Source organism: Oncorhynchus kisutch, linkage group LG11, assembly GCF_002021735.2.
Source record: "Oncorhynchus kisutch isolate 150728-3 linkage group LG11, Okis_V2, whole genome shotgun sequence".
In the NCBI taxonomy this organism is placed as follows: domain Eukaryota; kingdom Metazoa; phylum Chordata; class Actinopteri; order Salmoniformes; family Salmonidae; genus Oncorhynchus; species Oncorhynchus kisutch.
Genome location: NC_034184.2, coordinates 41065681 through 41090443, shown reverse-complemented (window position 1 = coordinate 41090443; position 24763 = coordinate 41065681). Strand labels below are relative to the sequence as shown.

The following is a 24763-nucleotide window of genomic DNA, read 5'->3' as shown; positions in this document are numbered from 1 at the left end:
CTGGAGCGCGTGCTACGGGTGGGTGTTGCCATCGTGACCAGTGAACTGAGATAAGGTGGAGCTTTACCTAGCATGGACTTGTAGATGACCTGGAGTCAGTGGGTCTGGCGACGAATATGTAGCGAGGGCCAGCCGACTCGAGCATACAGGTCGCAGTGGTGGGTGGTATAAAGGTGCTTTAGTGACAAAACGGATGGCACTGTGATAAACTGCATCCAGTTTGCTGAGTAGAGTATTGGAAGCTATTTTGTAGATGACATCGCCGAAGTCGAAGATCGGTAGGATAGTCAGTTTTACTAGGGTAAGTTTGGCGGCGTGAGTGAAGGAGGCTTTGTTGTGGAATAGAAAGCCAACTCTAGATTTGATTTTAGATTGGAGATGTTTGATATGAGTCTGGAAGGAGAGTTTATAGTCTAGTCAGACACCTAGGTACTTATAGATGTCCACATATTCTAGGTCGGAACCATCCAGGGTGGTGATGCTAGTCGAGTGTGCGGGTGCAGGCAGCGAACGGTTGAAAAGCATGCATTTGGTTTTACTAGCGTTTAAGAGCAGTTGGAGGCCACGGAAGGAGTGTTGTATGGCATTGAAGCTTGTTTGGAGGTTAGATAGCACAGTGTCCAAGGAAGGGCCAGAAGCATACAGAATGGTGTCGTCTGCGTAGAGGTGGATCAGGGAATCGCTCGCAGCAAGAGCAACATCATTGATATATACAGAGAAAAGAGTCGGCCCGAGAATTGAACCCTGTGGCACCCCCATAGAGACTGCCAGAGGACCGGACAACATGCCCTCCGATTTGACACACTGAACCAGGCAAGGCAGTCATTAGAAAAACCGAGGTTACTGAGTCTGTCGATAAGAATATGGTGATTGACAGAGTAGAAAGCCTTGGCCAGGTCGATGAAGACGGCTGAATGTCATGGCTAAGTTTTCTAATCTTGTCAACAAAAAAGTTATTAAAGTGGTTGGCAATATCAAAGGGTTTTGTTATGAACAAGCCTTCTGCCACATTGAAGGATGCAGTTGAGTTTGCTGCTATCATTCTTTATCTAATTTATCAACAACTGCAACATTGTAGCAAAGCCTACCCCTAACCATAACCTCATTCTCCTAACCTGCCACGATAATTGACCTAACCAGCCACGTTAATTATCCTAACCTGCTATGTAAACAAACCACTCTGGTGACAAATTATAGGTATCATCTTCTATATCCCCCCCCCCCCCCCCAAAAAAAAACATAGAAACGTGCCATTTTCACATATGTTGATGTTGGGGTGGTGCTGGAGATTCTGAATATTATGTAGAAACATTTTGCAATTTCCGTTGAAGGACCAATGGAATGGTCTAACATATACACCGGGCGCCTGGCCAGGCCATGCAAAACGAATCACCCACTGTGTCGACGAATGAATGAACACAAGAGTTTTGCGGGAAATATTAAGGCAATGGATCTAGATATCCTAAGAAGGGGTACATGTTTCATCAAGCGATTTCATATCGCATTCTAAACCGTTAAGTAGTGAGTAAAATGTGTATATGATGTTGGTAATGATCATACTAGCAAGTCTTCTCTCTTTCGATGCTCTGCAAACCAAAAATATAGAGACTTTGTTTAGCAAAATATCAGACACCCCTGTCTTTTACATTGGTTGCATCCACTTTGGCGCGAAATGTTGAAGCTCCGCCTTCTTCATTATACAATCTCACACACAGACTACTGCATGCTTTATGTTGTGTAACTTGCTTTAAACGGTTCTTCAAACAAATATCCCAGGAAAATAGTAGTAAACAGTTGACTACATATCTAGTTTGGCAGTTTTTCAATATGAGTTGGTAAGTCCTTCTGTTTGTTTCAAGACTTTGTTGTTCCAAGCAGCTAGATAAGGTTAAGTAGTAACCCATGTCGATGGCTCGTTGCAAAAACTTCTGTAGGCTGGCGTCCTTTGATCAACCAAATCTAAACTATTCGGTTTCATCAAAATAACGTTTGCAGCCAAGATGTATTTTAGTTTCTCTAGAATAATATTTATATGTGAATACTTTTGAATGTGTCCTTCGCTATCAAATAAGTGTTTTTAAAACACGTTTGTATACAGCAATTTCTCCTATTTTCCGCTTGTGGGCTGCAATTGTAGTCCATTCTACCACATAGTAGTGTAAGGGTAAAAACGATTGTTTCACTGTATTGGATCACTCCGCGGTGGGAAAGACTCTTTCGGAGGTGAGGATTTCGATTTACTGTATACGGCTGGGGTCCACCCTTATAAAAATATAGATCCCATGGCCGTGACACACGCATCCGATCCCTCTTTGAATACGCCCTACCAGCCTGGATAACAGCTTCACCGCAGCAGATGAATCGGCTACAGCTAGTCCAAAACATGGCAATAAAAATGGCTTACAGACTTCCAAGATGTATAAGCAATCACTACGTCAACAGCATATATGGACTGACATCAATCAACAATAGACAGTCAATCATTGGCCAGAAGTTCATCAACAGAGCCACTCACAACGCATCACTGAAGGAAGCGGTGGGACAGGCCAAATGGACCACAGATACACCCATGTGCATAATGCTGAAACTGACCTAGAAGAGAGGAAAGAAGGAAAAAATAAAATCAATTGTGTATAAAAATGTGTAGATATATGTGAATGCACTCCTTAGTGCCCCCACCCCTCTCCCCCTGCATAGTTGTGAGCTATAATTTCAATTATTTATTTCTCTTATTTTTTCTTTTTTTTAATGTTTGGAAAAGAAAAGGGCAAAACTAATCTACGCCTGTTCTGATAAAGACCTTAGGGCATCTAGCCTCGGGATGCCTTGCTTGACCACACCCTCCTTCCTTGCTCCTGGCCTGCCCTGCTGCTTCCAATTGTTTCTTATGGACAGAAAAAGAGCAGAAGCTCTGAGCTCTCCCATCAGGTCCATTGTCTACTGAGCGACACACGTTCCCTTTCATTTTTCCTATGGTTTGAGGTACAAACTTTCTGAAGCATGCTTGGTAAGTCACTGATAATTCTAATAACTCGCGTGGAAGTTACTCACTGGCTGTTTGCGTGCTGCAATTACAGCGTGGGGTTGATCTCTATCTTCCACCCGTGGTTTGTCGTGCTTGTGTTTCATTAGCGTTCATTACAACTCTGTATGCATCCATTAATATATTGGTGGCTCTCGCTGCCACAAACTGTATTTACCTTACAAAACAAGCCAGTCGGCAGTTGTGTATGTGTTGTGAATTGCTTCAGTTTATCTGCTAATAATTACCTTACTCGGGTTCTCAGCTAATTCCTCTACAGGGATTTCTTGTTCTTTCTCCTGCAGAATGGTGGGCTGCCACTGTTGAGACATTAACTGTAGAGCCCCCTCCCCCAAAGAGTCTTTGATGTGGACTTGAGAGCCACATATGGGTCCCTCTGCTCTCTTGGCTGCCTTACCAACACGACCATGCTGTTGCAGGCCTACCTGCAGACTCTGTTTTCCTGGCTGCAGGAGGGTACTTAGGAGCTCCTCTGGGAAGTGATGGAGGTGTCTCGCCTGCTTTCTCTACTCCAGAAGGATGTGGCCTGCGCCAATGGACGGGCCATGGTGCAGATGGTTACCTCCTGGCGCCGTGTCTGGCTGGCCCAATCATGTCTGCCAGCTGCTCTCCAGAGCACATTTGCCCATCACCCCAGGGCTAATTTTGGCCCACGGGTTGATGACATTATAGAGCAGACCGATAACGTTCGTGGGGACCTGGAGGCCCTGAGACAGTTCACGCTACCTCTTCAGGCCCTGGGTCCAAGGCAGACGGACTGTCGCCACATACCTGCACCGGAACAACGGTGGGGTCCCTCTCCTGCCCCATCGCCTCGTGCTAAGGGACGACAGCAGAGAGGGGCACAGTGTGAGGTGAAGCAACAGCCTGTTTTTCCCAAAATGGTCTTCTCCCGGTTTTGGCCATCTTCTCTTGCCTCGACGACTTTCGTCGGGGGGGGCCAAAGGCGGGTCGGCCAGCGGCTGTTGGCTACCCCCTTGGAGTGGCACGCACATCAATGCACTACAGGTCCCACCTCTACCGCTGGCCCTGCGGTCTTTCCATCCATACCTGAAGGTAAGACCTGTCCTGGTGAGAATGGACAACACCACGGTGGTGGCTTACATCAACCATCAGTGTGGACTGAGGTCCCACCGCCTCCATCTTATGGCACAGAAGCTCCTTCTCTGTGCTCAGGGATGTCTAGCGTCTCTACGCGCAGCACACGTACCTGGCATACTAAATGTGGCAGCGGATATGCTCTTGGAGGGCCCGTCACCTTGACTGGAGCCTACATCCCCAGGTGGTGCATCGCCTGTGGGACAAGTTCAGGAGGTTGCAGGTGGACCAGTTTGCCTCTCTGGACAATGCACACAGCCCCCTGTGGTACTCCATGTCACAGCCACCAGGGCCTTTGGGCTTGGATGATCTGGCTCACGATTGGCCAGGCTGGAGCTTACGCATTTCCCCCTTTTCCCCTGATCCAGGCTGTGCTGGACCGGGATGGCAGAGCATCGTCTGCTTCCGGTGGCCCCATACTGTCCCAGACAACCCTGGTTAAGACTTCTCCTGTCCCTGTTTGGTACACCATGGCAACTTCCCCTGAGACCGGACCTGCTGTCTCAGGTCGGGGGAACTCTGTGGCATCCAAGGCCGCACCACCTCCAGTCTGTGGGCTTGGCCACTGAACGGCACCAATGGTTCATGTTAGGACTACAGGAGGGTGTAATGAACACCTTGCAGACCCCAAGTCATGCGGGGTGCAGTGTGTTCTCCAATACCTGCAGTCTCGCTTGGATGAGTGTTTGACAGCCTCTACACTGAGATGGTATTTGGCTGCTATATCTGCCTGCCATGCGGGGTGGATGGACAGGCCAAGGGCGTCGCTTCCCTTTCCGGGGATTGTGCCGGGACACCCCTTCCAGATTGACTGTCTCTCGGTCACGCGCTGGGACTTTGCTGCTGGCTGGCCAGGTACCTCTAGCACTGACTAATCTGGTATGGGTATACCAATATATTGGAGTGATCCAATATAGTGAAACCTAACAAAGGTTACATATGTAACCACGGTTATGTGAGCTATATTGATCAATCTGTAAATTCTCACCTTGGATGTATCACTCTGCCGCGGAGTATATTGGAGTGATCCATATAACTCACATAACCGTGGTTACATACGTAACCGTCGATCTTCTACATACGGAAAATGGGAGACCCTGGATAACGTTTTTTTTTTTTTTTTTTTACACTTATTTGATAGCGAAGGACACATTCAAGACGTCAAATCGTAACGTTAACCTCTGGGACCGTTCGGGACGTGAGCGTCCCACCTCTCCACAGCCAGAGAAACTGCAAGACGCCTAATTAAAATTCTTCAAACATAAGTATTTTACACAATTTTGTAGATAAACTTCTCGTTAATCCAACCACAGTGTCTGTTTTCAAAAACGCTTTTCCGCAAAAGAACAATGTATTATTATGTTAGGTCAGCAACTAGTCACAAAGCATTCAGCCATTTTCCAACCAAAGAGAGGAGTCACAAAAAGCAGAAATATAGAAAAAAATTATCACTAACCTTTGATCTTCATTGGATGACACTGATAGCACTTCATGTTACACAATACATGTATGTTTTGTTCTGTAAAGTTCATATTTATATCCCAAAATCAGAGTTTACATTGGCGCATTACGTTCAGTAGTTCCAATACATCCGGTAATTTTGCAGAGCGCCACATCAATTTTACAGAAATACTCCTAATAAACATTGATAAAAGATACAAGTGTTATGCATGGAATTTTAGATCTACTTCTCCTTAATGCAACTGCTGTGTCAGATTTTAAAAGATCTTCACCGAAAAAGCACACCATGCTATAATCTGAGTAGAGCTCTGAGCCCATACATATATCCTCCATGTTGTGGAGTCAACATTAGTCAGAATAGCATTATAAATAGTCACTTACCTTTGATCTTCATCAGAATGCACTCCCAGGAATCCCAGTTCCACAAATGTTTGTTTTGTTCGATGATGTCCATCATTTGTCAAAATAGCTCCTTTTGTTAGCGCGTTCAGTCCAGTAATCCACATTCATAAAGCGAGTTCACTATTTTCAGACAAAGTCAAAAAAGCTCTGTTACAGTTAGTAGAAACACGTCAAATGATGTATAGAATCAATCTTCAATAATGTTCCACCCGGACAATTCCTTTGTCTTCAGAAATGAAGTGGAACGTAGCTACCTTTTTTAGGTGAGCGTGCGAGACTGAGCTTGTGGCACTCTGCTAGACCACTCGCTCAAAGAGCTCTTATGAGCCCCTCTTTTAGAGTAGAAGCATCAAACAAGTTTCTAAAGACTGTTGACATCTAGTGGAGGCTGTAGGAAGTGCATAATGACCAATATCCCACTGTGTATTCGATAGGGGCTGAGTTCAAAAACTACAAACCTCAGATTTCCCACTTCCTGGTTGGATTTCTTCTCAGGTTTTTGCCTGCCAGTAGTTCTGTTATACTCAGACATCATTCAAACAGTTTTAAACCAGTGTTTCTATCCAAATTTACTAATTATATGCATATTCTAGCTTTTATGGCTGAGTAGCAGGCAGCTTAATTTGGGTTCGCTTTTCATCCAAAATTCCCAATACTGCCCCCTACCCCAAAGAAGTTAAGTATTGTTCCTAGAGCTATTGGATATGCCTCTTGTTTGGAAACGTTATCTTGGTGAAACTGAATATTTTAGATTTGGTTGATCAACGATGCTTGGCTTCCAAAATGAACCGCTTGCAATGGTTAGTCACGGGACGAAGCAATTGCCAGAGCGTAATGTTAATAACATTAGTGTGGTGTTTCATAGCTTCAAGGCTAGCTAGCTGAACTGTTAACTTGCCATACAGTTAACACAGGCAAGGCTATTTATCACACTCTTATTCATTGAATATTCACTCACAACACAGTGTAAAAGAAGAAACCCGAAGCGTGTCTCCTCATTGTCCGAAGCCTAACGAATCTGAAGAACCGCTGGGTACGGCTATGGAGGAGACTTTGCCTGGAAATTGTAAGTAAAGTTAACGCATTAATTGGCCAGCGGTGGCTAAATGGCATGTACTAACTATCTATAATTAGAAGTTGCTAGCTAATTGAGGATTCTCCCCTTCATGTAAATGAACCATATCATAATAACCATATCACCACTTGTTTTCAGCAGCTGCAAGTGTGAAAGCTGAAAATGCGGTGTCTGAAGTTGTCATCACAAAAGAGATGGAGGAGGAGGAGATGCAGTTGGTGGAGAAAGGAGAGAAAAAAGAAGAGGAGATTATGAAAAAGGTTTCTTTGTTCAAAAAAATGTTTGAACATATTTGAAAACTGTATTGATCTTGTTTGGCAAGTGTGGATGTTAATGCCCAACATTGGCATGTGTTTTTTTTATTTTTTTATTTACTAGGCTCGAGAAGCTCAGAGGAAGGAAACTCATGACATTCGCTTCAAGAGACTGCAACACTTGCTGGAGAAAAGTAACATATATTCCAAATTTCTTCTTACGAAGATGGAACAGCAGCAGCAGGAGGTAAGTCGAATACCAGTGCAAAGGATATGAACATTAGAAGTTGCCCTTGCACAGCATATTGTACAACTACGTATCCTGTTACAGCTCATGTGTGATGGGTGAGCAAATGACCACAGTAATGTACCTTAGCCCTGATCTTCCCAGTCCCCCTCTGCGGTCATGTAGAACTTTGCTCTAGCTATCCCTAATTGCTTTCTCACTCATGTTTGATGGTCAGAAAATGCATGGAAAGGCAATGGTCAAATCTACCCAACGAGTATGAGGAGTCTTTTAAAAGCCATATCTAACTGTTTTCCCTGTAAACTCAGGAAATGCTGAAGAAAGAAAAACTGGAAAAGAAGGCAGAGAAGGTGAGTTTTACGTTGTCATTTTTTTGTTTGTTTCAGTTACAATTACTGCCTGCAGGTCCTTAATCACTAACCTTATTAACTTTTCTGTCACAGAGCATTGGCAGAAAGGCTGGGAGAGGTATGTAGCACTTGTGTTCCGTTACTTTGCATCCATGACAATTGAGTTCCCCTCTAGTTGATGTGGAAACAGTCTATAGTGTCAATTTCCGACTTAAGTTTCTTTGTTTTTTCAGTTGAAAAAAATAAAAGGAAGAGGGAGGAAGACTATAAAATTGCTGATGTCATGTCTAAAGAGGTAAACTGTCTCTCAACATATAAATCAAGGCCTATTTCACTCTATTTGACATTTTTTAACATGTTATTTTTTGGCCATGTTTTTGTTTCAGGAAATTATGTCCAAGGCCAAGAAATGTAAAGTGGAGGAAGAGGTAAAGGACTTTTGTTTATTCACTGCAAGGGACATTATTGGACTGATTTACTCTTAGAGTCAGGAACTTGGAGGGTGTTTTAGATGTACCGTACCTCCAAATGTCAATATATGTCTGTACATGAAAAACAGGAGGTCCCTGGGATGAAGAAGTTAGAAGCAGAGGACATCGAAAAGATGAGTGACTCCAATGCTGACATCAAGGGCCGTCTGTCGGAGACTGTGAGAGACAATGCCAAGCATCTACTGGACCCAGACAGGAAGGTGAACGGGCAGGCTGTGCCCGCCCAGCAGCCCTTGCTCTTCACTGGGGGAGTCATGAGGTCTTACCAAATAGAGGGTGTGGAGTGGCTCAGGGTGAGTGTGGACTGTTGGTTATGCACATTTTCTTTGTTTGATCACAGATGCAGTATTTTATATCCTCCTTGGTGTGTTTGTAATTTGTTTTCTCCAGATGTTGTGGGAGAATGGTATCAATGGGATCCTGGCAGATGAGATGGGTCTGGGGAAGACAATCCAGTGCATCGCCCACGTGGCCATGATGTTGGAGAGAAAGGTGATGGGTCCCTTCCTGGTAGTGGCCCCCCTGTCCACTCTGCCCAACTGGATCAATGAGTTCAAGCGCTTCACTCCAGAGGTAAAAAAAAATAAAAAACACTCCTTGCTAAAAATAAGCATTCCAGGTATTACAGAAGTTGTGCTATTGATACACATGACATGAAAATTGTATCACCAATGCCATTACTGACTTCACTGTTAAATTGTCTTTGTTCATCTTGTGTTGTAAGGTGTCAGTGCAGCTGTACCATGGACCTGCTAAGGATAGGATGGCGTTGTTAAAGCAGATTCGTAAGCCCCAGGGACCTCACAACATGTTACCTGTGGTGGTCACCTCCTTTGAGATTGCCATGATAGACAGGAAGTTTCTGCAGGTAGGCCCAACTCGCCTGCTCCTTTCATTCTATGTAGGCTGTAGAAGTTACATGTTATTTTGGTATTCTGATGTAGATGTTGGTTGGAACTTACAATACTAAGCTCTTATCTTTTGAAAGGCATGAGCATAACTTTCCTTTTCATGCAAATAATGCATTGATATCAAAGGTAAATTTGCGTAGAAGTTGAGTTATGCATGTGTACTACAAGTTGTGCCACCTATTTAACCCATTCAACCTCTCACTGATAACCCCCTTGCTTTTCCTCCCCAGCGCTTCCACTGGAAGTACCTGATTGTGGATGAGGGCCACAGGATCAAGAACCTGAACTGCCGACTGGTGAGGGAATTGAAGATGCTGCCCACGGACAATAAGCTGCTCCTGACGGGCACACCGCTGCAGAACAATCTAGCTGAGCTGTGGTCACTGCTCAACTTCCTTCTGCCTGAGGTGTTTGACGACCTCAAGAGGTAGGGGACATGTCTGTTTCTACTGTTGGAATGGGACTATATGGAATGTTTTTATTTTGTCGTGTTAAAAAAAAAGTTTAATTGCGCTTCACCTATATCTCTACAGCTTTGAGTCGTGGTTTGACATCGACACCATTGGTTCGGACGCAAAAAATGTTGTGGCTAACGAACGAGAGCAGAACATCCTGCACATGCTCCACCAGGTAAGCCCTCTGACTGACTAGCTCTGCAATACACTGGGGAAGATCAAATGGTTAAACCTGTAGGTAGTCTATAAACCGTCTCTTTCATCTCCAGATTCTGACGCCATTCCTGCTGAGAAGACTGAAGTCTGATGTGACGTTGGAGGTGCCGCCCAAAAAGGAGATTGTTGTGTACGCCCCACTCACTGTCAAACAGGAGTCTTTTTACACTGCTGTGGTCAACAAGACCATCGCCAAAGTGCTGGGCCAGGTGAAGGTAAGGCCCTCAATTCACTGCTACGCTGTTATATAGAATGGCAAATGTATGTATTGCCAACTTTTCAGAGGCCAGACTTTGTTTGAAGGAGCTTTCTAATAGACTTTGACGTGTCAGGTGGAGGCTCCAGTGGTGCTGACGACCGACGGCAGGCCTAAGCGCAGGACCAGGAGGCCTGTGGACTACAAAGAGACTGATGGTGACACGCCCTACGACCTGGAGAAATACCTGGAGAGGGTTCAGAAGGAGGCTGAGCAGAGGTCAGAATATCTTCTACTATGGTAGTGTTCTGTGTGACTCAAACACTGCGGTGCCCATAGAAATGGGATGATTCTATTTGTATGCTTGTGCCTTTACTCACTAGGGGGTGCACTGGTCATACCAATGATAGTTTATCAAGTCTATCTTTTCTGTTATACGACTTGATACATCGGATACACACGTGTCCATGAAGACAAACTACATGATTGTACCAATTCATTTTTACCCCTGAATGTTAAACATTTTAACGTGTGCTCCCTTTTTAAAATAAATTAACTAAAGACTTGCAGTTGATAGTTGCACATGAGACCTCTGCTGGGGCAACTCACTAACTCGTTGCCTGTCCCGGTCCTCTTCAGCCCCGCCCCGGTTGTTGACGTGCAGATGCCCCTGGACTCCCAAATCAACCTGAAACTGCAGAACATCCTCATGCTGCTGAAGAGGTGCTGTAACCACCCCTATCTCATAGAGTACCCACTGGACCCGGCCACACAGGAGTTCAAGGTAAAGGCCCTGCGCGATTGAAATGGCTGTGACCAAATTATGTAGAAATGACATGGCCATTGAATGTTGTGGGTGCATTCATAACTTCTCTCAGCACTGCTAAGTAGAGGCTTTGTCAGTGTATAGGGAGTTAGACTGCCAGTTGGTGTAGCTCATGTAAATGCATGATCTTGTTTCACCCTTTGACTCTCTTTCCATTGCAGATTGATGAGCAACTGGTCCAGACCTCAGGGAAATTCCTCATTCTAGACAGAATGCTGCCAGAGCTGAAGAAGAGGGGACACAAGGTAAACGTCCAAATTCAGTTGTTATACTTGATGTCCTCAGTCAAGTGATTGATTTTTAATCCCCCAAAATGTTACTTGACCATGAATATGTATTTATTGTAAGATGTTTGTGGCCACTTCTGACCTGTTGTGTACCTTGTTGACAGGTGCTGATTTTCAGCCAGATGACGTCCATCTTGGATATCCTAATGGACTACTGCTACCTGCGGGGTTACCAATACAGCCGACTGGATGGGAGCATGGCCTATCCCGACAGAGAAGAGAACGTGAGTAGTGGCATGGTCTACTCCCCACAATGGAATTGTCCTCTTTAAAGCAGTCATAAAGCGCTTATAATTAGGACTGCACGATTAATCTAATTTTGATATTGACATTTGATATTGCAATGTTTAAATTGTAAATGTCTGCAATATTTTGAAGCTCCTCTCCATGGTGTTTAACGTCCGATTTTATAGTTTGCTACTTGAGCCATCTCTCCCGCTGCACACGCACACCAAGCCCTGGCCCGTCACTCAAGGAGCGCAGTTGCTCGCCTTACCCACTTGCTGTTCCTTCCAAGTTCGCTCATGGTCAACGAAACAAAATCTTAATGACAAAGATGCTGCTTTCCACTTTGCATCTTAATATAAATCCACATTTTTATAATTCTGCTATTACTTTGTGTATAGAACTCTCTGCAAACAGCTAGTTAGTCTAAGCAAGTTGGGGCCAAAATAATCTGTGTTAGCAGCTAATCGCTAGTTAGCTAAAGGCATTGAGCCAGCGCAAACGTAGCTAGCTAGTACAGTCTGATACCACTGGTGTAGTTTACCTGGCTACCCAGACTAGAGGTCGACCGATTAATCGGAAGGGACGATTTCAAGTTTTCATAACAATCGGAAATCTGTATTTTTGGGCGCCGATTTGCAGATTTTTTTATTTTTTTTAAAGATTTTTTTTTATTGAACACCTTTTATTTAATCTTTAACTAGGCAAGTCAGTTAAGAACACATTCTTATTTTTAATGAAGGCCTAGGAACGGTGGGTTAACTGCCTCGTTCAGGGGCAGAACGACAGATTTTCACCTTGTCAGCTCGGGGGATCCAATCTTGCAAATTTACAGTTAACTAGTCCAACGCAATAATGACCTGCCTCTCGTTACACTCCACAAGGAGCCTGCCTGTTACGCAAATGCAGTAAGCCAAGGTAAGTTGCTAGCTAGCATTTAACTTCTCTTATAAAAAAACAATCAATCATAATCACTAGTTAACTACACATGGTTGATATTACTAGATATTATCTAGCGTGTCCTGTGTTGCATATAATTTGACTGAGCATACAAGTAACTAAGTATCTGATTGAGCGGTGATAGGCAGAAGCAGGCGTGTAAACATTAATTCAAACAGCACTTTTGTGCATTTTTCCAGCAGTGCGTCAAGCATTGCGCTGTTTATGACTTCAAACCTATCAACTCCCGAGATGAGGCTGGTGTGACCAAAGTGAAATGGCTGGCTAGTTAACGCGCGCTAATAGAGTTTCAAACTTCACTCGCTCTGAGCCTTGTGGTGGTTGTTTCCCTTGCTCTGCATGGGTAATGCTGCTTCGATGTGGTGGCTGTTGTGTTGCTGGTTTGAGCCCAAGGAGGGGCGAGGAGAGAGACGGAAGCTATACTGTTACACTGGCAATACTAAAGTGCCCATAAGAACATCCAATAGTCAAAGGTTAATGAAATACAAATGGTATAGAGGGAAATAGTCCTATAATAACTACAACGTAAAACTTCTTACCTGGGAATATTGAAGACTCATGTAAAAGGAACCACCAGCTTTCATGTGTTCTTGTGTTCTGAGCAAGGAACTTAAACGTTAGCTTTCTTACATAGCACATGTTGCACTTTTACGTTCTTCTCCAACACTTTGTTTTTGCATTATTTAAACCAAATTGAACGTTTCATTATCTAGTTGAGGATACATTGATTTTATTGATATTAAGTTACAATACTGAATTAACACTTATTTTAATTGTCATTATTACAAATACAAATTTTTTTTTTATCGCCTTTTTTGGTCCTCCAATAATCGGTATCGGCGTTGAAAAATCATAATCGGTCGACCTCTAACCCAGACTCGGGTCCAGAAACCGATGGGTTGAGCCTGAACACACGTAGGTAAAGCGGCGGTTGAAAATTCGTTATTGGCTTTGATACTCTGATTGGTTAGAGGCGACCCAATCGCTGATGTCTTCGTTTTTTTGTACAATGCCCATCGTCACCACAAACTACTTCAATGATGGCCGAAATAGGTGCGAAAGACAGAGCAGCGGGAGAATGTAATGAGTAGTCAGGCTTATGGTGCTGTAGGACTAGATCAGATTATTGTTTGTGCAAAGGTATGTCGGAGAGGAATAGGCGAAGCATGAATGTTATATTTTTCTTTACCTTATGATTGATGTCATATCTAGACTGAACAAAAAATATAAACGCAACATGTGAAGTGTTGAATTCATGAGCTGAAATAAAAGTTTTCACCTGCTCGATGGTCTGAGACCAGCCACCCGGACAACTGATGAAACTGTGGCCTTGCACAACCAAATCATTTATTCACAAAATGTCAGAAACCATCTCGGGGAAGCTCATCTGCGTGCTCGTCGGCCTCACCAGGGTTTTGACTTAAGTGCAGTTCGGCGTTGTAACATCTTCCGTAGACAATTCTCACCTTCGATGGCCACTGGCATGCTGATGTGTGCTTTTCACGGATGAATCCCGGTTTCAACTGTATGTTGTGTGGGTGAGCGATTTGCGGATGTCAATGTTGTGAAGAGTGCCCAATGGTAGTGGTGGGGTTATGGTATGGGCAGCCATACAGTGGGGCAAAAAAGTATTTAGTCAGCCACCAATTGTGCAAGTTCTCCCACTTAAAAAGATGAGAGGCCTGTAATTTTCATCATAGGTACACTTCAACTATGACAGACAAAATGAGAAGAAAAATTTTTTTTTAAATGAATTTATTTGCAAATTATGGTGGAAAATAAGTATTTGGTCACCTACAAACAAGCAAGATTTCTGGCTCTCACAGACCTGTAACTTCTTCTTTAAGAGGCTCCTCTGTCCTCCACTCATTGCCTGTATTAATGGCACCTGTTTGAACTTGTTATCAGTATAAAAGACACATGTCCACAACCTCAAACAGTCACACTACAAACTCCACTATGGCCAAGACCAAAGAGCTGTCAAAGGACACCAGAAACAAAATTGAAGACTGAATCTGCAATAGGTAAGCAGCTTGGTTTGAAGAAATCAACTGTGGGAGAAATGATTAGGAAATGGAAGACATACAAGACCACTGATAATCTCCCTCGATCTAGGGCTCCACGCAAGATCTCACCCCGTGGGGTCAAAATGATCACAAGAACGGTGAGCAAAAATCCCAGAACCACATTGGGGGACCTAGTGAATGACCTGCAGAGAGCTGGGACCAAAGTAACAAAGCCTACCATCAGTAACACACTACGCCGCCAGGGACTCATCCTGCAGTGCCTGACATGTCCCCCTGCTTAAGCCAGTACATGTCCAGGCCCGTTTGCTAGAGAGCATTTGGATGATCCAGAAGAAGATTGGGAGAATGTCATATGGTCCGATGAAACCAAAATATAACTTTTTGGTAAAAAACTCAACTCGTTGTGTTTGGAGGACAAAAGATGCTGAGTTTCATCCAAAGAACACCATACCTACTGTGAAGCATGGGGGTGGAAACATCATGCTTTGGGGCTGTTTTTCTGCAAAGGGACCAGGACGACTGATCCGTGTAAAGGAAAGAATGAATGGGACATGTATCGTGAGATTTTGAGATTTCCATCAGCAAGGGCATTGAAGATGAAACGTGGCTGGGTCTTTCAGCATGACAATGATCCCAAACACACTGCCCGGGCAATGAAGGAGTGGCTTCGTAAGAAGCATTTCAAGGTCCTGGAGTAGCCTAGCCAGTCTCCAGATCTCAACCCCATAGAAAATCTTTGGAGGGGGTTGAAAGTCCGTGTTGCCCAGCAACAGCCCCAAAACATCACTGCTCTAGAGGAGATCAGCATGGAGGAATGGGCCAAAATACCAGCAACAGTGTATGAACCTTGTGAAGACTTACAGAAAACATTTGACCTCTGTCATTGCCAACAAAGGGTATATAACAAAGTATTGAGAAACTTATACTTATTTTCCACCATAATTTGCAAATAAATTCATTACAAATCCTACAATGTGATTTTCAGGATTTTTTTTCTTATGTCTGTCATAGATGAAGTGTACCTATGATGAAAATTACAGGCCTCATCTTTTTAAGTGGGAGAACTTGCGCAATTGGTGGCTGACTAAATACTTTTTTGCCCCACTGTAGGCTAAGAACACAATTGCATTTTATCGATGGCAATTTGAATGTAATGAGATCCTGAGGCCCATTGTCATGCCATTCATCCGCCGCCATCACCTCCTTTTTCAGCATGATTATGCACGGCCCCATGTCGGCAGGATCTGTATACAATTCCTGGAAGCTGTAAATGTCCCAGTTCTTCCATTGCCTGCATACTCACCAGACATGCCACCCATTCAGCCTGTTTGGGATGCTCTGGATCGACGTGTACGACGACAGTGTGTTCCAGTTCCCGCCAACATCCAGCAACTTTGCACATCCATTGAAGAGGAGAGGGATATCATTCCACAGGCCACAATCAAAACCCAATCAACTCTTTGCTAAGGAGACGTCGCACTGCATGAGGCAAAAATGGTCGCACTAGATGACTGGTTTTCTGATCCACACTCCTACCTGGCTTTTTCACTCGTCATGCTAAACAACACTATTGGAGTTGCCCACTATATTCACACCATCGAGTTAGAATAATATTGCAAATAAATCGCAGTGTTTGCTCAATTTGCATTTGCCCATATCATGCAGCTCTACTTATAATCATGTAGCAGTCTTTCTCCCTCACTATTTCTTGTGCTGTGAGCTTATCCTTCCATCATATTTTTTTGTTGTTGCAGATGACAAAGTTCTCTTCTGACCCAGAGGTGTTTCTCTTCCTACTGAGCACCAGAGCAGGTGGCCTGGGCATCAACCTGACTGCTGCTGACACGGTCATCATCTTTGACAGTGACTGGGTAGGTGTAGAACTCATGCCCTCAGGTTGAGCTTAACTGTTGCTTACTGCTACATGTTTGGTACTGATTTTTCTAGAGCCACACGTTTATTAATGGACTCTTCTTCTGTCAGAACCCTCAGGCTGACCTGCAGGCCCAGGACAGATGCCACCGTATCGGACAGACAAAACCTGTGGTGGTGTACCGACTGGTCACTGCCAATACCATTGACCAGAAGATCCTGGAGAGAGCGTCAGCCAAGAGGAAGCTGGAGAAGATGGTCATTCACAAGAGTGAGTAGAGTACCACTCCTCTCACATCCAGGGCACATCGAAACTGTTATTACATTGAGGTAAATGTGAAACCCACCTGAATAGAAGGTGCATGGAAGAGCTGCTAAGTATGTCTGAATAGAAAACTATTGTGGCGCGTGTGTTCCAGACCTGGATTCAATTGCATGTGTATTTGAGTGTTGAATATTCACGGCGCATAACATGTATTTTTATCAAATATTTACACGGAACAGAAATATAAAACGCAACATGTAAAGTGTTGGTCCCATGTTTCATGAACTGAAATAAAGTAATGTTATTTTCATAAGCTGCCTCCGATGTCGTTTTAGAGAATTTGGCAGTATGTCCAAACGGCCTCACAACCAATGTCGACAACCAGCAATTTGCTGATGTCGACATTGTGAACAGAGTTCCCCATGGTCCCATGGTGGGGGTATGGGCAGGCATAAGCTACGGACAACAAACCCAATTTGCATTTTATCGATGGCAATTTGAACGTACAAAAATACTGTGACGATATCCTGAGGCACATTGTGAGGATTTTCTAATTTATCTGACCAACAGATGCAGATCTGTATTCCCAGTCATTTGAAGTCCATAGATTAGGGCCTTATTTATTTATTTAAACTGATTTCCTCTTATGTAAAATCAATGAAGTTGTTGCGTTTTGTGTTTCAAATATTTTTTTTCTGTATATTTTAAATGCATTCCTATGCATTTGAAAATAGATTGAAACATGGGGTGGCAGGTAGCTTCTCGGTTAGAGCGTTGAGTCAGTAGTTCAAATCCCCAGCCGACAAGGTGAAAGCAAGGCACTTATCTGTAATTGCTCCACGGTCGTGTCAATAATGGCTGATTCCTGGCCGTGGCCCCACTCCGAGGGTGGGGTCATAAATTGTATCTTGGCTCCATGGAGAAATGTATAGAATTACAGGGAATATACTTACATGCTAACATGTCTCTATGCCGCCAAGATGGCCGACCATGCTCCCTGCCACGCCAACCACCTAAGCCCCTTTTTGATCCAGGACAAAAAACAACCTTGCCAAGTGTATTTCCAAATACATTTAAATATTCAACTACTTGTCTTCTCAAATAAAATATATCTGAATACTTACTTTGAAAGTAATTGAGATATTTGAAGTGGTATTTGAACTCCTGTCTGGTGTGTTCATTTTGAAATTCCAATTCAATTCTTGAATTCACCCGTGTCTATTTAAGTGACATAATACAAAACATCCCCATCAAAATCTGTACATTTTAGATAGAGAACAGTTTTATTGCATGGCCTGCATCTAAATCCGCCTATGTCGGCCTGCGTTTGCCAGACCGTGAGACATCCTGAAAATCAGGATGAGCTTCCTTATCTCCTAGATATAGGACAGACACTTTAAACCGTATTCCTTATGATACATTTATGAGTGTGCTATGGGCTATAGTAGTAAAGGCCAAATTCAATATTTTATCAAATGAAGTGTACCTAAAACTCAAATCAAATGACTAAATTATCCATGGTATGATCATCTTAACCATTCAATATATTTATTAGCCTAGTAGAAACACCCCCCCCCCCCCAACGGTTTAGACTTTGAGACAATGTTACTAATGCACTATCAACTACATTTCCTGTATAGCTAGGCTGTCTGAACAGTGACATGATCAGCTTGAGGGAATTGTTGGGGATAATATTTAATAGAATTCTTTGAAATAATGTGACAATTTAATTCTCTGAATTCAGACTGACTGTACCGTTTGTTTATTTTTTCTTAGAAAAATTCAAAGGAGGAAAGGCTGAGCTCAAACAGACCAAGAGCTGCGTCGACGTGTCTGAGCTGATGGATCTTCTCAACACCAGAGATTACGAGAAGTACTAGTTTTTTTGTTATTTCCCAACCCCCCCCCCCCCCGATACATTTTCATTTTTCATATTATATTTTCATTATTAAACTCAGAAATATTTTATATTAGGTTGGTCAGAAGTCTATGGTTATCTAATGATTTGTTTCTTTTTTTCAGGGAAGTGAAAAGCACCAAGGGGAAGGTCATTAGTGACAAGGACCTGGAGGCTCTGCTGGACCGCAGTGACCTTCTGGGTGAGTTAAGCTGTGGGTTCTATTCAATTCACAACTACTGTTATCATGAATGATGTTGATCATACCTGCGTCACAATATACTAAAGTCCTCGGCCATTGTCAGGATGCTTTACCACTGCAGAGCACCAGTGCCTCTCCCCGTAACATGGTCACCTGATGAAACCTTGCTTTTGTTTGGCCTCTGTTGTATTGTGTGTAATGTAACCAGTTTGTCTCTTTCCAGACAAGGCCAAGAGGAGCTCCAAACAGAAGGTTGGAGTTTTCAAGGTGATTGAAGCCAAAGAATCATCGGAGATCAGCTTGACCTAAATTTGAGAGGCGCAGATGTGATGCTCATAATGGCGTACCTTAAGCTAGAGCTGGATCCTACGGGTCCACTGCTCTGATGTTCGTTGTAGTACTGAACCAACAGACAGAAACCAGAGGAATTACTCAACCAATTCTCCTGAAACTACTGTTTATACTAAAGTTTTGATGTCCTTACTGCCTATGGTAAATGTTACTTTTTGTTGTGGAGTTTGTCAAATGCTGTTGGTTATAGTGGAGACCGAATCCTTTCTTCCAGAAGCTAGTGTTCATATACACGGAATGTCCAAAACTTTAGGAACACCTTCCTAATATTGAGTTGTGCTCAGAACAGCTTCAATTCGTCAGGGCATGGACTCTACAAGGTGTCAAGCTTTCCACACGGATGCTGGCCCATGTTGACGCCAATGCTTCCCACACTTGTCGATTTGGGTGGTGGACCATTTTACTTACACATTTGTGTTGTGTGAAACCCAGCAGCGTTGCGATTCTTGACCCTCAAACCAGTGCACCTGGCACCTACCATACCCTGTTCTTGTTTTTCCCATTCACCCTCTGAATGGCACACACACACAATATGTTTAAAAATACTGCCTTCATCTAAACGGATTGGAGTGGATTTAACAAGTTTCATCAATAAGTGATCATTGCTTTCACCTGGTCAGTCTGTCATGGAAAGAGCATGTTTTGTCCACTGTATAATGAAGTATTTTGAAACATATTGTATGTACTGCCATTATGCTGTTTTTGCTGTGGATTAGGATGCTGGTAGGACCTTTACCAATTTTAGGTGCGACGATTAAATCACTTAAAGTAATCATTCATAAGCCCCACTTGAATTGGAATCAATTACTTTTCACAATGCATGCTGAACTCTTATCTTGTTCACGCAACGGGTTCGTTGACACTGTATGTTGGAGCTAAACTCCAAGCACTTTATGCATGCTGAGACCATGTCCTTTTAATTGTTTTGTATGCAACTCATTTTCTAAAAATAAACCAACACTTGAATGTGTAGTTCTGATCATGTGAGTTCTATTTCTTAGAGGTACATAGTCTGTAAGCAGCACTGGTGAATGCACCTTTTGTCTTTGAAAGGAGTATCCATGTTTTCACATGTATTTAATAAAACAATGTGTCGTGGTTGGGAAGCAATGTGAGACACAAAGTTGACGTGAACAGTTCACATTGAGGTTATTCAGAGTAAAAAATAATAGGTAGAAAAGGCTCTGGCTCTTATAAGAGTACAGCAAAGTCATTAAACACCTGTCATTCAAAGATCAGTAATTGTTATACAGTGTTGAACTCTGTTGCACCTGCACAGTAGGAGCTAGTAAACACACCCTCTGTTCTCTCCTAAAGCCTCTGTCAGTGTGCTCCGACCTGCACACCTACTACTGGGGTGTGGTCAGATGACACTAACCTGGCTGGTGTGTTTTCAACCTCTGCTCTGACTCTTGACTCAACCTAACAAAAATACTAGTACGGTCAATACCTTTTTTTATTCAACAATGGAATGAAGTTGATTCTTCAGTGAGGACTATTTTGTGGTAGGGAAAATCTTGTTCTTAAAACTAAGGTGTTTGCGGTTACTTTTGTACAGTGTGTTAACCTAGTCTGACCACTTTACCGGATCATTATCACGTGTGTGTCTCAAGTTTTCGGTCTCGCTAAACCATGGACCGTCTGAAGTTAGTTCTGCAGTATTTTCAGTCCAATTCCGAGTCCATATCAAATGGAATCTGTATTGTACTGGCCCTGATCAGTGTGAAGCTCTACACCAGCTTTGACTTCAACTGCCCCTGTATTCCACAATACAACAAACTCTACGCACTGGGGGTGATGTTTGTCCCGCCTTTAATATTCTTCTTCCTGGGAATCTTGGTCAATCGACACACAGGGGTCATGATGGAAGAATGGTTGAGACCCATTGGGAAGAGAAGCAAAAATCCTGCCATTGTCAAGTGAGTTGTCAAGTGCTGCTGTCAAACCACCTCAGGCTCCTGTGTTTACGACCACTACTGTCACAGCTTTTCTTTCAAAAAACGACTACTACTTCCTGTAATTAATTGTGATGTTATTCCTAACCCTCTGCAGGTACATGTTCTCTGCCATGATGCAGAGGGCTCTACTGGCGCCCATGGTGTGGATTCTGGTCACTCTGCTGGATGGGAAGATCTTCATCTGTGCTTTCAGCATGAGTGTAGACCCCAAGCCTTTCTCAGGTAGCTATAGCCCGAAACACCTGTCAATCATAACCTTAACTCATAGCCCTGTAACTAACTCTGACTTTCACCCAAACCCTCACCCAGAGTCAAAATAGTGTAGTCTTGTCTACTATAACATTTGAACTTGGACTCAAACACAAACTTTAGTTGTACTCTATACTTTCACAGGCATGCCCAACAATACTGGCCTGGACCTGATCAAGCTCATGGCCAAGGTGCCCTGCAAGGAGGATATGATCTTCAGGAACAGCACATTTCGTAAAGCTGTTTCACGCTACGTGCGCTGCTACTCCCAAGTGAGTGCACTCCCGTTTTTAAATACCTCTGAAACTCATGTCTTTACTATGCGTATTTGAGTTGATGGGTTTAGTATTCAAAGGGATTTTAAAAAATGTTGTTGCCCTACTTAGGTAGGCTGGCTTTTGTTCATTATTTGTACAGTCAAATCCCATTCCTTAACCGGGGTGTGTCAGAAACTATCACCCTGATGACTGATGTCCTCCACTCTCCATTCGAGAATGCCAATGCATTGTACTGTATTTCCTGACAGGCGATTGGCTGGTCTATCCTCCTCTTCTTCATTCTCTTGGGTGCACTGGGCCGTCTCATCAAGCCCTGTTTCGACGACCACGCCACCAACCTCCAGACGCGCTACTGGAGCAACTACCTGGACATCGAGCAGAAGCTCTTCGATGAGACCTGCGTGCTTCACTGCCGCGATTTTGCCCGAAAGTGCGTTGTGCAGTTCTTTGAGGGCATGCGGGAAGACGCAGTACTCAGACTGCCTCTCTCACCCGAAGTCAGGTACAGGGGGGAAGAAGACATGGTGGATGAAGAGGAGGAGAGACTCCATGGGATCACCAAGCAGGAACAGATGGATCAACTGCTTCAAACATGGTTCCAGTGTAAACCTGAGCTGGATGTCACTAGGATGGCCTACAGACCTAGGGTGTGTGTCACCTGGGAGGACCACAATGGACAAACCCTCTACTCAGATGTTTAGATGTGTGTGTGCACAATAGTATAAGAATCTATAAGCTACAAACAATACATTCAACATGATTATGTCGAAAATACTTTTAGAGAGCGGACCTTAGAAATCTTGTTCCTCAGAATATTTGAATATGCTGGGATTTAAACTAGCTAGTTTTGCATAGTTAATTTTACATACTCCATGAATACAAGACATGCAAATTACAGATGGACTGACAAATAGTCCCTAGTGGTGCCTGATTCATCTAATCCCAACAAATAAGTAATTCAGAGGTTACTACTATGTAATTATAATTTTACCATATATATATATATATATATATATATATATATGTATGTATATATATATATATTAGAGAATCCCTGGTAATTTCTGTACCATAACATAAAGTGCCAATAAATATTATTATTGTAATTTACTGTATATGTACTAAAGGACACATGGTTTTAGTCGCTTTCAGCTACAGTGCCTGCAGAAATTATTCATAGCCCTTGATGTATTCCACGTTTTGTTGTGTTATAGCCTGAATTCAAAATTGATTAAATTGTTTTTTTTCTTCTCATCCATCTACACACAATACCCCATAATAACAAAGTGAAAACATGTTTTAGGATTATTTATTTTTTAAATGTATTGAAAATGAAATACAGAAATATCTCATTTACATAAGTATTCACATCCCTAAGTCAATACATGTTAGAATCACCTTTGGCAGTGATTACACTGTGAGCTTTTCTGGTTAATTCTTGAAGAGCTTTACACACCTGGATTCTTCAATCTCCCTAGTCCTTGCCAAAGACAAGCATACTCATTACATGATGCAGCCACCACCATGCTTGAAAATATGAAGAGTGGTGCTCAGTGATGTGTTGTGCTTGCCCCATACATAACACTGTATTCAGGACATAATGTTAATTTCTTTGACACATTTTTTGCAGTTTTACTTTAGTGCCTTATTGCAAACAGAATGCATGTTTTTGAATATTTTTCATTATGTACATGCTTCCTTCTCACTCTGTCATTTAGGATAGTATTGCGGGGTAACTACAATGTTGTTGATACATCCTCAGTTTTCTATCACAGTCAAACTCTTTAACTTTTTTAAAGTTTTAAAACTTTATGGTGAAATTCCTGAGCAATTCCCTTCCTCTCCGGCAACTGAGTTAGGAAGGACACCTGTATAATGTAGTGGCAGGGTGTATTGATACACATTCCAAAGTGTAATTAATAACTTCACCATGCTCAAAGGTATATTCAGTGTCAGATTATTTTTTTAAATTTCCCATCTACCAATAGGTGCCCTTCTTCACCAGGCAATGGGAAAACTCTGGTCTTTGTGGTTGAGTTGTTTGGTAGTCATTCAAAAATCACGTTAAACACTATTATTGCACAAAGTGAGTCCATGCAGCATATTAGGTGACTTGTTAAGCACATTTGTACTCCTAGATTTATTTAGACATGTCATAACAATGGGCTGAATACTTAACTCAAGACATTTCAGCTTTTCATTTTCTTTTCAAAAAACATAATTCATCTTTGACATTATGAGGTATTGTGTATAGGCCAGTGGCACACAACCTCAATTGAATCCATTTATATTCAGGCTGTGACACAACAAAATGTGGGGAAAAATCAATGGGTGTGAATACTTTCTGAAGGCACTGTATATCTAGCCTAGACTAGACAATAGGGTTTTTGTCTTTGGTTCAAGCCATGATCATATAGTGCTGACTCTGAAATAATGAACTGAGACAAAGTCTTATGCAACAAAGACTACTGTGAATGCAGAGACTTCCCACTGCATGTATACATGGTGTGCTGGAAACCCTGTGCTTATTAATGGAAGTTGGATCCTGTGCCGTGGTTTCCCCGATTTCATCTTTATGATATGAAATTGTTCCTATAGGAATCAAAGCTTTGAAGTCTCAGGATGTTGTACTGTAGCAATGCTTGACTCAAAGCCTTCCTGGTTTGGGGTTTTCTTTTTGTATTTGTAATGCAGTACAGACATGGCTCCAGAGACCACTGCCACAAGCAAAAAGGCTGAGTCCAAAGCTGGAATTCTTCATGCTTGATAACAGTGGATCATTTTACAAAACAACTTTTGGTCCAGGGACAAGGCTCTTGCCCCCCCCCCCCCCCCCCCCCTCCCCTATACCATCTTATCTTCTCCCAGGGCAAGTGAGTGATCTGTGTCACATTTCAGTTCAGCTTGTCCCCATCCTAAGTTCGCCCTCTCCTTTTCTGAGCCCTTTTCTGTGGCCCTCTCTTTGTGATCCTGCTTTTTGCCTTAGGTAATTACTTTTTGGTCATTTTACCAGAACACAAGATTGAGAGACTACACCAATCAAATCATATTGATTGTTCAAACGTAGACATTTAGACTGCATGTGATAGGCTTCTTGACAGGGAGACAGTATGTATTTGGAAACTTGTAGAGGGCGTAAACTATCTGCTGCCGTGTGCCTCTTGCAT

General features: G+C 42.9%; 2 protein-coding genes across 3 annotated transcripts; both read left to right on the top strand.

Moving 5' to 3' along the window:
* The first annotated feature begins 1703 nt into the window (after positions 1–1703).
* On the top strand, positions 1704–20091 carry LOC109899681 (lymphocyte-specific helicase-like). 2 transcript variants are annotated; one of them, XM_020495117.2, is made up of 23 exons: positions 1704–1835; positions 6970–7070; positions 7221–7339; positions 7458–7580; positions 7889–7930; positions 8024–8048; positions 8164–8225; positions 8317–8358; positions 8490–8714; positions 8812–8994; positions 9146–9289; positions 9563–9759; positions 9866–9962; positions 10057–10218; positions 10336–10478; positions 10839–10983; positions 11187–11270; positions 11417–11536; positions 16279–16395; positions 16508–16667; positions 18438–18534; positions 18684–18760; positions 18984–20091. In XM_020495117.2, exons 1-23 carry the CDS (start codon positions 1828–1830, stop codon positions 19067–19069), a joined length of 2559 nt encoding a protein of 852 aa, XP_020350706.1. In that variant the 5' UTR covers positions 1704–1827; the 3' UTR covers positions 19070–20091. The 2 variants fall into 2 exon arrangements, with proteins under 2 accessions (XP_020350706.1, XP_020350705.1); XM_020495116.2 differs by having other exon boundaries at positions 7218–7339.
* Positions 20092–20479: 388 nt separating this feature from the next.
* On the top strand, positions 20480–22570 carry calhm3 (calcium homeostasis modulator 3). Its single transcript, XM_020493908.2, has 4 exons — positions 20480–21030; positions 21164–21291; positions 21463–21590; positions 21845–22570. The coding sequence occupies exons 1-4, from the start codon at positions 20744–20746 to the stop codon at positions 22295–22297; spliced, it is 996 nt and encodes a 331-aa protein (XP_020349497.1). The 5' UTR covers positions 20480–20743; the 3' UTR covers positions 22298–22570.
* Positions 22571–24763: the final 2193 nt, after the last annotated feature.